This window comes from Eurytemora carolleeae, unplaced genomic scaffold, assembly GCF_000591075.1.
Source record: "Eurytemora carolleeae unplaced genomic scaffold, Eaff_2.0 scaffold487, whole genome shotgun sequence".
Taxonomy (NCBI): Eukaryota; Metazoa; Arthropoda; class Copepoda; order Calanoida; family Temoridae; genus Eurytemora; species Eurytemora carolleeae.
In genome coordinates, this window is record NW_019396430.1 from 244,843 (window position 1) to 258,645 (window position 13,803).

At 29.8% G+C, this 13,803-nt stretch overlaps 1 protein-coding gene and 1 long non-coding RNA gene across 2 annotated transcripts in view; both read left to right on the forward strand.

The window, feature by feature from the left end:
• The window catches only part of LOC111703174 (uncharacterized), a 3,821-nt gene extending 2,679 nt beyond the window's left edge, over window positions 1-1,142 (forward strand). Inside the window, exon 3 of the long non-coding RNA XR_002765572.1 lies at window positions 1,127-1,142. This is a non-coding gene — a long non-coding RNA (uncharacterized LOC111703174). The remainder of the gene's footprint in view (window positions 1-1,126) is intronic.
• The window catches only part of LOC111703168 (glucose-6-phosphate 1-dehydrogenase), a gene marked incomplete in the record, with an annotated part of 32,562 nt that overhangs the window by 13,728 nt on the left and 5,031 nt on the right, over window positions 1-13,803 (forward strand). The window contains 12 exon segments of the mRNA XM_023475042.1: window positions 1,152-1,239; window positions 1,851-1,970; window positions 4,716-4,768; window positions 6,655-6,740; window positions 9,317-9,357; window positions 10,382-10,416; window positions 10,695-10,752; window positions 11,101-11,160; window positions 11,370-11,449; window positions 12,180-12,227; window positions 12,619-12,708; window positions 13,506-13,589. Coding sequence (XP_023330810.1) covers window positions 1,152-1,239; window positions 1,851-1,970; window positions 4,716-4,768; window positions 6,655-6,740; window positions 9,317-9,357; window positions 10,382-10,416; window positions 10,695-10,752; window positions 11,101-11,160; window positions 11,370-11,449; window positions 12,180-12,227; window positions 12,619-12,708; window positions 13,506-13,589 — 843 coding nt within the window.

The window sequence follows — 13,803 nt, forward strand, 5'->3', positions numbered from 1 at the left end:
CCCCCCCAACATACACTTCAATTCCTTCCTCTCTGTTATTTACTCAAAAATTTAAAACTTATTTCAATTTTGAAGACACCCCCTCCCGCCTTGATTTTTTAATAACGTTTTTTTAAGTGATATAGACAGACGTAATTTCAAGTGGCCTTCCACTAAATTAATGATTCACGATTCACAAATGTACCCTTAACATCTCTTCTATCTATATACTTTGCTTGTCTGTCTGGGTGTCTGTCTGTTTGTTCGTGTTCAATAAACGTCAAATCACTTGACCCCAGGAAAGGTTTATGGATGATAAAAATTTCTAAAATTTGCCTCAAACAAAATTCAAATTCCATCAAATTTTAAAAATCCACAATATTTTTTTTATGAAATCCTCGAATATTTTGTTAGTTTTTGTCTTACAATGTGTACAAAAAGAAAATGTTCACAATTGAAATAGAAGATGATAAAAATGAGGAAGATATCGTCGTTTTTCATACTGTTAACTGAAAAGAGGAAAATTCGGAAAGTCTTCGTTTATATTCTCTGGTGTTATAGATTCTTTTAACTTTTAACCGACAGCCTAGTAAAAGATATATTTCCTTAATATTTTTATGATTTGTTAGAATCTGCAATTGTACCGATCTCAAACTATCTGCATGTGAACACTTTTTCAATCCCTCATGCATGCTTTAATTTTGAATAATAAATCAGTAAATTTTACAAACAAAAATTGTATCTTGGTTACATAAAGATCGGTCAACCAATCGTAAGAACTCATGTTATTTGGCCGGATAAAAAAAAATTTGCAAGTTTTCGATATTGAAGAATTAAAAAAATTACGAATTTGAGTAAGAGAAAATGCTGACAGAAAAAAATAAACAATTAGGAAATTAAAAATGATTGCTAGAAAGAGAAAGAAGCTTTGAAAATTTAGCCCTTAATTTTTGAGTGATTAATTGAAATATTACAGTACAAAAACATTTGTTTAAATAAACAATAATAGTAAAATGAGTCTTATATTTATTGACTTCTTACGCCATTTTGTTTTTGTGATTGACGATACTAATCCGTTTTAATAATACTGACCTAAATAATTGATATTGACGCATATTTTAATAGTGCTGACGCGATGATATTTTAGTAGTGCTGACGCAATGATATTTTAGTAGTGCTGACGCAATGATTGACGCGGAGTGCACTGAAGGGAACCCTGAAGGACTCCAGCTTCTTAGGGAGTCTCTAAGAAAGGTTCAGGTAAAAAATAGTTATTATTTTTTTAGAAAAATAAATCAACGGTTTAAAGGAAGTGGAGACGTTATTCCCCATTTATGTCTTCCCTTTTAACCATTGTCTTATCAAGAATGAACTAGATCCTATTTTTTTTTCATGAAAAATGTGTGATTTGTTTGTTGAAGATTGTTTCTAAGATATCGTAGTGAATAGTGCATTCACCTCTTTAAATATATGATCCCTTTACAGACAAATTAAATAATTAAGATTGCTAAACTTATTGATGCATAAAATAAGTAGAAATCGAATGAATATTTTTTTTAACAGTTAGTTGCTTTTTTTAAGTTTTACACAATTTGAATTTTTCTTTAAATTCAGAGTGTAATTTCTTTAATATTTATTGGAGTGTTGTCAACTCAGTTCAAAAAGTTTAATTTTGTATTTTAAGACCCATAAAACTGGAAATGAAACTCAAATTTTTATTTTTGATATTCCAAATTAAAAGCACAGCAATAAATGGATTTTCATGCTTTTAATTCCATTTCCATTGTTTCATGTGTTATCTCAGATGGGAGAGCTAGAGGGGGCTTTCAGATTTATTTTAATCTTTTTTTCTGAGTTCCGCTGTTTTCTAGTTGAAGGATGAAGGTGTACACTCAAATGTGTTTGTCGTCTTCGGTGCAAGCGGAGATTTGGCGCGAAAGAAGATTTATCCGACCCTCTGGGCTCTTTACAGGGACAATCTACTGCCTAAGGTAAACTTTTTTACACCCCCCCCCCCCCCAATTGTAATCCCAATATAGGTATAGCTTTTTTAAGCTCTCGCCCTATATACATAATGTGCATATGAGGCGTTTTTAAAGTCATTTTTATACAAAAGTTGATCCATTACTTTAACCCTATTCCTGCTGGTTTTTTTTTACATAACTCGAAAAGTATTGGTCTCACGCTGTTGACATTTTCTGACTTTTCCCATAGCCCTCCATTTAGGTCTAAAACCGGGCTTTTATACTAACTGCCTGAGTTCTCATGCACACCGCCTGGCTGACTACTTTTCCTGTAACAAACTAAATCTTTGTTTTGACCCATTTTCAGATTTTGGTAAGCCATGTCATAAGAAAACGGATTGCAAAAGTTTTGCCAAGAAATATGGAAGTTTACCCGTCAAAAGAAATTTGCACATTTTCAGTTTTCTTAATTACACAGCAGTTTATTAAAAATTTTGCAAATTTTTTTTTGCATATTCGAAATGGCATGGTCAAGGGCTTTTCAAAGTTGTTTATTTAATCATTTTGTTTAAATTTTTTTGCAAACATTCATACTTTATTACTGGATTTTGAAATAAAAAAATACAAATTTTGCAAATTTGCAAATATTTTAGCAGATTCTAAAAGTAGAGCACAAGAGGTTTCCAATGATGTATCATTTGTCATATTTGGACATCAAACATGGGATTTAGAGGGGGGGGGGGGTTAAGTATTTAACTTCATATTATAAATGTCACACATTGAAAAGTATTTAAATTTGGTTGTTAAATCAAACAAAATTAAAAATCAAATTTTCGTATTTCCTGAACTTTGTATGTAAAAATTGCCAAGAATGAATAAAATATACAAGATGGATACGAGATATTCATGAAGACATCCAATGAGTGTATATTTGTTTGAAGAATATCTATCCTACGCCCCTACCAAGTCTACCAAGCTGGCTCTGTATGAGGACCCCTATGGTGCAAGAAGGCCACCTCCTGCTGAGAAATGGGTACTATTTGGCGAACCTTAGTTCAAACTGGGTTAACATATTCCATACCTAACCAAGTTTATCCTATTCAGCTTTTATGATCAGTTAACTTGTTATAAAGTCAGACTCATTATCATGAACGAAAATCATGACGTAGGCAGTAGATTTATTAATCATATTGGGGGTTTATAAAGAACAACTTGCAATTTACATTCCTAATAATGTTTTCTATCTTTGCAACCGGATGGTTTATAATTTTATTTTCAAAATTTGCCTTTTTTGTTTAACAAATATCCAAGGGCTGCGGTTTTTTTAAGTTTTCCACTTTTTTGGGCGTTTAATAAATTAATGGTGAGAATTGGGCATCAAATTAGCTTCAAGGAACTGTAGACGTAATTTTCAACGGTACCATTAGAATATCTGTCCAATTTCATTGACTGCCTTTTAATAATATTATTAATGATAATTATATTGATAATAATAATAATAATAATAATAATTGCTGCTGTTAAAGGAATTGAGTCTTAGCAACAAACTCTGATTTTCTGATTCCTACATATTTGCAACCCAATATCCTGGACCTTAGATATTTCAAACTATGAATTATGTTAGCTCAAGTAATAAAAGTTTGAAATATCAAAGCTTCATACCATGCAAGTTGCAATGTTATAGTAATTAGAAAATTTGAGTTTGTGGCAAAGACTCGACTCCTTTGGTGCCGATAATTGCGAGTGTACAGAATACACTGTACATTGTACAGTGTACATCACAGAATGAAATATGCTCTGTAGCCTAAGGATAAGGTTTAGGATATCTACGTCATTAAGACTCAGACAAGGGATCTAAAAATATCGTTGTGAGTCGGAAACGCCAAGTCCCTTAAAGCTGTCAATGGTATCTGTTAAGTAGCCATTTTGTATAAAACACGTGGGCGAAATAGAGGGAGTTTCCTGTTTAAAATGTCGGATCTACTGAATATGCCAACTTTGAGAATTATTTCTTTCTTAATCAAGATATTATCATTTACGTTGAAATTAACTTGTGAAACTTAATTAGATTATTGTTAATTATTATTTAATTTTAAAACTGTGTGATAATCAGAAATATAAAATGTAAATTTAAAGGTTTTTATACTTTTTTAACACAATAATATTTCTCTCTAAAGGAATACAATTGCTTGTCTTTTGGTTTGTATCAAATAAGGGAAAAAACGGCTTAACCGAACCTCCCATGACCCTAGGGAAGGTTAACGGAATGGATGGCCAGAACTTAAAAATTTGCCATTAAAATATTACACATTTTCAAAATCCACGAGAAAAAAATTGATAATTCCGCAAAAAATGTTAAGAATTACCCGACTGGGAAAGGGAAGAAGTTGTTTGAATATTTGTAAGACTTTGGCTGTATAAAAGAATAATTGTATCTAGGATATTAAGATATTATTTGGTATAAATTTATTTATTTTATTTTTAATCTTCATGTCATGGTAGAAAAAAAATCTTTGAAACTGATCCTAATTATGAAATTATAAAAGAGTTGAAAATCTTAAGACTATACTTCATTGTGGTCCTTGCATGAAACACAAACTTCATAATACCAATCTTTACAACCTGATGGTGTTATTCTTGATATTTAAAACTATTTGAAAACATTAGATTAGAACTTTGGAATGTGTGGCAAATACGTTCTTTCTTCTTTCCTTGATATTTCTCAAAAAGACTTTGATTAATTAACAATTTGTTATCTAATATTTTGTCTAGGGTACTCAGATATTTGGGTATGCACGATCCAAGATGACTGTAGAGGAACTCAGGCATTTTTACAAGTTGAAATGAAAAGTTGAAGAAAAGTTAAGATTTGAAATTTCCAAAATGTGGTCTGCCATTTATTCTTTCCATAATTACCGGAGATATGAATAATTTTGTTCAGAATTAGACGTGTTCATGGCTTTATATTTAATACATTTTTTCTTAATATTCTTAATATTAATTCTTAAAAGTAAAAAAAAGGTAGACCACATTTTGGAAATGGCTGGCCTAGGGTTATTTTGTGATTATTGTTTTATTAAAAAATTTTGCTTAAATTAGGTTGCCTTTAGTAAATGCCGCGAACAATTTGTAAGGTAAAAGACGACTTTGAAGATTTCAATCAATTAAGATTATTCCTGTTTATTTACAGTTTAACTCAGAACTTTGGACACATCGAAAGAATTAATAAAATGTCGTTTTCTAAATCTACTGATAATGGAATGTTGCAAATATTTAGTTTTTTAATAAAATGATTATATGGAGCTCTTTAAAACTGTTCCCGCTTATGTCATGGCTATTTATTTATTTACACATTTTTTACAATTACTGAGATTTAGGTAAAATAGTACAAAACCCATTGAAAAGTTGTAAAGACAACATTTTTATAATTTCTTTCGATATTTCCGAAGTTCTGATTTGATTTTAATCAATCAGTTCTTTCGCTAAAATATTTTGTATATTATCAATGAAAAATTTCACGATAAAGGTATTTCAAGAATTGTCGTGAAAAAATGGATTTTCAACGAAAGTTCGAAATTTGGCACAAATTTCTCGAAAAGGATTTTCAAATATATCAGATTTTCAACGGAAGAACGAAAAGTTTCGCGAAATTAAACGAATTTTCGTTTTCGTTACCATTTTCAATTGAACGAAAATTTCACGAAAGAGATTTGAACAAAAATTTGGAAACCCTAAAAATTTTGTACGCAAATTCTGACCTCCCCCCCCACATGGCCCCCTTCATCTTATTTTTGGTAAAAGTTATTTTATTTTTTTTATTTTTAAGTTTTAAAAACCCTTTTGTGTTATAGTATAAATGAATGCATTCCATTTTTAACTCCGGTTANGGGGGGGGGGGGGGGGACGGGGGTGCAGGATCCTTCTTTATTTTTGTATTTTGGATTTATCGACCCAATACGATATCCTTGATTTTTTTTCTCCAAAAAGGGACTGTCCTTGTAATTTAAAGTGACCCTCTGTTTTTCTGGCATAAAAAGTGTTTATTACTGATAATTCTTAGACTGTTATCCTGCAGCAGACCACTTTTATAAATAAACCACAATTGAAAATTATCGGCGTTTAAATAAAAAAATGAATATCTAATTGATACTTGAATAGACTAGGGTTTCAAGGATACCATTGTGAACCGGACATGCCACTTGTTTTTTAAAACCTTTAGGGTCACATGAAATCACGTCGATAGGCCCTTAAAACCATTTATGTTGAACAACATGAACAAGGTGTATTTATGTTATGTTATGTTTATACTAAAGTTAAACTAGTTTAGTTAAACTAAAGTAAATTGCTCTTAAGAATAAACTTTAATATGTTTTCAATTGTTTTCTTATTATTAAAGAGCTATAAGGAAAACCCGTTTTGAATTATTTTTATTAAGTAACCTGAGGCCGAATTTAAAGAATTTTAGCCGAGGCTTAAATTTAAGCCACGGCTGAAATATGGTTGGTTCCACTTAAAATTGTATTAAATTTTTCAAGATTTAAATTCATAAAATTCGGACACGGGATTATTTTTCTTGCCTGATACTTATGTGTAAAATCAAAACTAGATGAGCTTATACGAGGTCACAGAGGTGATTTCGTTTACGTTTTTACCTCCTTTTCTCTAGTTTTAATCATTTAAAAGTATTCTGCAACTTGTGAGAAATCTGCAGGGGAAAATGTGCGGCTACAGTAAAAGCTAAGGATGGTGAGGAGGCTGAACTAGAAGGATTCTGGAAAGCAAATCATTACGTGGCAGGTATACAGTGAGACACAATAAACTGTGGTTTAGGAAGACGATATTAATTGTTAATTTAATGTTGAACTGTTAAGAAGTTCTCGACACATTGTAGATTCTGACAAATACTGTATAGGTTAAGATTCTGTCTCGTAAAAAATGCTGTTTAACATACCCATATTTATATAAGGCGGTGTACAAAGTCTGAGGATCCAACTGCATTAATCCTTAACTACGTAAAACTTGTTATACGATTATACTAGCTACGTATTGTGATAATATTATATACCTGCGTAATATTGTGAATACGTATTGGAACTTACATGCAACATAGAGATTTAGAAATAGACGTCAGTTATAATCAGAACTCCCCTGCCATTACAGTGTAATGTAATTGTATCCTGTTGAGCATTGGGGTTTGAGATCATACCTCGTTTATGGTACAGATCTGTTGTAGATAGCCAATATCTTGTTGATAGCTAAGCTTGTGTCCCTGTTTGGCATTTAGAGCAGAAGTAATAGCTTGTTGGAAGCTAAGCTTGTGTCCTGGTGTGGCATTTAGAGCCTGATTAATAGCTAGATTGATAGGCCACGCTTGTGTCTTGTGTGGCATTTAGAGGCAGGTGGGTTGTGTTCTGGTTGACTTGGATAGTGGACTGGTTGAGCCTGGACTGATACAGTTTGCGGGACGAGTACGGCATTTACTAAAATAGGTCTAGAATCTGAACAATTCTGATAGGTTGTGATTCTGTTCTGATAGGTTGTGATTCTATTCTGATAGGTTGTGATTCTATTCTGATAGGTTGTGATTCTATTCTGATAGGTTGTGATTCTATTAGGATTTTATTCTGACAAATTTAAATGTTTTGAGAATCTGACAAATTTTTATAGAATCAGATTTTGACTAATTTTTAAAGGTTAAGATTTCGACAAAATTTTAAAGGATTATATTCCGACAAATTCTAATAGAATTCTGATAAATTCTATTAGAATTAGATTCTGATAAATTCTATTAGAATTAGATTCTGGTAAATTCTATTAGGATTAGATTCTGGTAAATTGTATGAGGAATAAATTCTGTATTAGGATTAGATTCTGGTAAATTCTATTAGGATTAGATTCTGATAAATTCTATAGGGATTAGATTCTGTTAAATTTTATTAGGATTATATTCTGGTAAATTCTTATAGGATTATATTCTGGTTAATTCATATAGGATTATATTCTGATGAATCCCAATTAGATTGTATTCTGACAAATTCTAATAGAATTAGATACTGGTAAATTCTATTAGAATTAGATTCTGTATTAGGATTATATTCTGACAAATTCTAATAGGATTAGATTCTGGTAAATTCTATTAGGATTAGATTCTGGTAAATTCTATTAGGATTAGATTCTGGTAAATTCTATTAGGATTAGATTCTGATGAATTCCAATTTGATTATATTCTATCAGATTCTAATAGGATTTTTGTCGGAAAAATTCTTTGAGAATTAGATTCTGACAAATTGTAATTGGCATAGATTTTGACTAATTTTTAATGGTTGAGATTTCGATGAATTCTTTTAAGTTTAGACTCTGAAAAAATGTAATAGGTTTAAATTCTGACAATTAAAAAATTGTGATTTAGACTGGGTATAACAAGCTGACAGATTAAATCCATGATTTGACCACAATGCTTTTGTACAAATTGATTTTATGACAGATCTTCAAAGTAAAAGATTGATTGACGGATTGACTGATAAAAGATCAATAGATATATCTGGACTGATGACTGATTATGGGAACTGAAACCTGATTATTAGTTCCATACAATCTATAATTAATACATAATCATAATTACACAATATACAGAGCAGCTTGTTAACTTATATAATAATCAGCAACCCCCCCCCTCCCCCCCATATTATGATTTAGCCTTAAATTTGCAGATAGATAGATAAATATGTATAATTCGTTTTGCTGAACTACTAATCTATAATTCCCCCCCCCCTCATCTCCCTGGATTTTAAATATAATTAGTTTATATATAGTTATTATTTAAATACAATACCCCACCCCCTCTTATCATTCCTCTTTAATAGGAAAGAGATGTTTTATCCTGGGTATTATCTAAATTCGTTTTGAACATTTTTATTTAAAAAATATCCACTTGATAGAATTTCAGTACAATTTTTCGAAAAAAAATATATAGCACTGAGCTGCGAGCTGAAAACTTTAGAATGGGATCATCTTTAATTCCGATCAAATAATTAATATCAAGAGAATAACAAGCATTTAATCTCGAGATTAAGAAAAAGACTTGGTCAAGCATTAATCCTGATATCAACCATTCAAAAGTTTTTTTGACTAAATTGAAGTTGAAGTTGAGCAATTCATGATTAATTAAGTTGAAGTTGGATTATATATATATTATGTATCATATGTTAGGGATTTGGTAATTTGTTATTTAAAACTGAGCAAAGACGAATTTTAGTCCACCTGGTTAATTGTTATCACTGTATATACTCTTTTATGTAATAAAAATGAATATCATCCAGCTTTTTTCAAATTAAGATAGTTTTTATTGATTTAACATAAAATTATATTTTTAGGAAGTTATGATACTAAGAGAGATTTTGAGTTGCTGGCACAGGAAAACTATTTATTATTATTATTATATTTTATCCTTACTATTACTTTTATTATCATCATTACCATTATTATTCATGATTATTACTATTATTATTATGATTATTATCATCATTATTAATATAATTATTATTATTTTTATTTTTATTTTATGTAACTTTATGTGAACAAAAATAAAGAAAAGTCCTTAAAGGGACAGTCAAAATATTTTGTGTGAAAGCGTTGTATTCACATCGGTCTACTTAAAGGAACTGTAAGCGTAATTTCAAGTGAACCTCCAATTTAAGATGACAATGCCTGATTCACAACGATACTTTATATGATCAATTATTTGGGAGATATTGTCGTTTTTTTGGTCAAACTTTATATTTTTGACAATTTCCACAAGTTCTCCGGCTGTAGAAATGCGCAAATCATTTTTGTAGAGAATTCTCAATTTAAAATAGTTCTTAAAATTATTAAGATTGATATCTAATTCATAATTGATCATACAATCATACAAAGCTTTTAATGCCACTGTTGTGAATCTTAAAACTGAATTGTCTCTGCTCATCAATCCGCTAGTCACTTTTCCTTTGAAAGCAATCAATTTTCAGAAAAATAAATCGGACCTGCCACTCCATTGTATTATTTTTAAATTTGTTTAAAATTTGTTTTAAATTTTTTTTAAATTTATTTCAAATTTGTTTTAAATTTATTTAAAATTTGTTTAAAACTTGTTTTAAGTTTGTGTTAAATTTGTTCTAAATTTGTTTTAAATTTGTTTTAAATTTGTTTAAAATTTGTTTTAAATTTGTTTTAAATTTGTTTTAAATTTGTTTTAAACTTGTTTAAAATTTGTTTTAAATTTGTTTTAAACTTGTTTTAAATTTGTTTTAAATCTGTTTAAAAGTTGTTTTAAACTTGTTTAAAATTTGTTTAAAATTTGTTTTAAATTTGTTTTAAATTTGTTTTAAATTTTGTTTTAAATTTGTTTTAAATTTGTTTTAAATTTGTTTTAAATTTGTTAACAAAAATGGTTTTCTCAGGAAATGTCAGCTGTTGAAAAGGGGCAAAATAATAGGTATTACTATTATGACAACACGTGATACTTAAGTTTACAAAATAAAATAAAAAATCTAGCCTAAGTTGACTATTTTGACCCTTAGAACATCTTTGAGATTAACTGAGCTAAGTTCATAATTTCAGAACTTAATAATTTAGGAAATTGATAAACGCACACTGTTATGACTTAAAGTAATAATTTAGAGAATTGTGCACTATTTCAAATTAGCAAACGTTTCCTTTTTAATAAGTTTTCTAAAAAATTAAAACTTTTTTCATGTCAAATTTTTTTTTTAGACTTTTCTATCTGGCACTCCCTCCCTCAGTTTTCAAACCAGTAACATCTATGCTAAAGGTAATTGTTCTTTTTTTAACCAAAATAAACAAATATAAAAAGTTTCATTCGAGTTCAAAGAAATGTTTTAAATAAAAAAAAATATAAAAATTTGTTCGTTTTGTTTTTTCCAAATCTGCCTTATTGTATCAAGAAATTTTGGAACTATTGTCGTCTTCTACTTATTTCTTAAAATAAGGTTTTAGAAAGGAATTAATATATTTCTGAAGATGTACAATGCACAAATTAATCATACATTATTTTCAAATTTTTAAAACCTATCATTTTTTGACTAAAATCAAAGAAAAAAACGACAATTATTTAACTATTTTAAATTTACCACTGTACATAAACGTAACTGTACTACAGGAGGCCTGTATGTCAACAAAGGGTTGGACTAGAGTAATTGTAGAGAAACCATTCGGCAAGGTGATTAATAAAACATTAGACATGAATAAATTAGCAATTATTTGTAATTTGGACACCACTGTATTCTGTATACTACTGTATTCTGGATGCCACTTTATTCTGGATACCACTGAATTCTAGTTACAACTGTATTCTGGATACAACTGTATTCTGGATACAACTGTATTCTAAATACAACTGTATTTTGGATACCATTGCATATACTTTAGGATTCCGCTAGTTCTGCCGATCTCAGTAATCATCTGATGAAACTATTCGCAGAAGACCAGCTTTACAGGTATATTGCACTGTACTGTACAGTACTGTACTATACAGTACTGTACTGTAAATTACTGAACATTACTGTAAATTACTGAACATCACTGTATTGTACTGAACTGTACTGTACTGTACTGTACTGTACTATACTGTACTGTACTGTATGTACTGTATCCCAGCTAACACAAAGCGGAGTTAAATCAGGGTAAAAGTCGATTATTTTAAAACCAGAACCCGGATAAAAACCGTGTACTGAAAACGTCTTTAAGACGGTTTTACAGAGTGTTTTCAGCAGATATAGATAAGGTTTTAAACGGATTAAAATCTTCTTTTTTTAAGGTTTAAAGTAGAGATAAATTCGTTTTTTAACCGTAGTTTTTACCCGAGTATTTTAAAACGGATTTAATCCGTGCGTCATTACACCAATACCAGTTTTTTAAATGGTTTAAAATGGTGTGATTTTACTCGCTTTATATAACACCACTTTAAAACGCTTTACGAAGTTAAGCACCCAGGTATTTTGTGGGCATAGGTGGCTACAGGCTAAAAAAACGCCGGGCCTTTCAGCTAGTTTATCAATATTTTTGAAATAATAATTTAAAAAACGAATTTTTTTCTATTTATAACAGTTTTTTTTAATAAACAAATAAAGAATATATTACTTATTCAGTTGCCGCAATAATTATTGACGAAATAAAAAAAAATATTATAACTCGCATTGGAATATCAATTTTTCTAAATTTCTAAATTTACAGTGTATAATTTGATTTCAGGTTTGGTAACATGATCTTTGCTCCTACTTGGAACAGGTAAAAAACTTTTTTGATTTATTTAAAAAAATAAATTTATTAAAAATTTTTAAAATTTACTTATTAAATTTTTTTAGCAACATTTATTTTTCATTTTGTAAGACTGCTTTTTAATAGAGATATTTTAATATTTTATATTTATATGCATACATTGTGTCTTTGAAAAATTATGTGTTTATACTTACAACTTTTATTAATTTTATAGATAGCTTCGTTTTTTCTTCCTGAAAATTAACTTCCGACTGGGTTTTATGATACCACATAGTATGTGGTGATTTATACAATACACGAACAAAAAAATGGCCTGAATTTTGGATTATGGTATTGCAAATAAAAAAAATAAAAAACTAGAAGATATTCCACTGTTTTCTGGTTCACTGTTTTTGTTTAGGGACAATATTGCTAGCGTTGTAATTACCTTCAAGGAACCTTTTGGAACTCAGGGTAGGGGAGGATACTTTGATGAATTCGGGATTATCAGGTCAGAAAAGGAAATGAGTTTTTGCCACAAAATCTGATTTTCTAATCCCTATATATGTGCATTGTGCAACCTAAAGTCACAGACCTTTGCTGTTTTAAAATATTAATCATAGTACATCAAATGATAAAAATTCGAAATATAATAGGTTTACACCATCAGGTTGCAAAGATGCGAGGATTAGAAAATGTGAGTTTGTGGCATAAACTCAGTTCCTTCAGAAATTTTTGGAAAATGTTTTTAAAAAAAATGAAATGAAATTCTTGCGGTTTTAATCTTAATGCGTGGAATTGTTCGCACAAGCAATATTACTGATTGCACAGTTGCCGTCGTTTAAATAAAAACAAAGAGGAAAACTTTCTTTTTCACTTCTGATTTCTACTAAGCTTTCTTACATGACAGCTTTGTCTTATTGTAAATTGCTGTCGGAGACCTTTGAATTATCTAAGGCGTACGTACATCCCCAGGTTACAAAGATATATAAGTGATAGGAAAATTAGAGTTTGACGCGAGTGATAAGTTTATTTTTTCTAATTTCTAATTTCTAATTTCTAATTTCTAATTTCTAATTGTTATTTTAAAGAGTGCATCTGTTTATTTTGGTCTTCAGAGTCATTTTAAGACATTTTCCCTAAAATTTCGTGAAAGTAAAGTTGAGTGGCGTTAACTTGAAAATGATTGTACCAATAACTGCATTTTTACCAATCATGATTCCAACAATTGTATCTGCTGCTCTGGATTTATCCCTGCTTTTACATTGTTATCCTTGTTTTCAAAAGATTATATTTGCAATATTTCAGGGATGTTATGCAGAATCATCTTCTGCAGATTCTTTGCCTGACAGCTATGGAGAAACCGGTCACCACATCACCTGATGATATTAGGTATAGGACACGCTAAACTAAATCAAGCAAAGTACGTCCGGGTAAGATGGTGGTTGAACTGATAATTTGCGCTCTTATTCAGCAATAATACACATTTTATAGGTATAAAATATTTGAAATGTTTCCTTTAGTTGTGCACTCTCAGCTCAACTACCATATCTAGCTAGTCTCTCCCTTTAGCGTTGAAAGGCTTTATGCTTTCAATGTAGTTTAT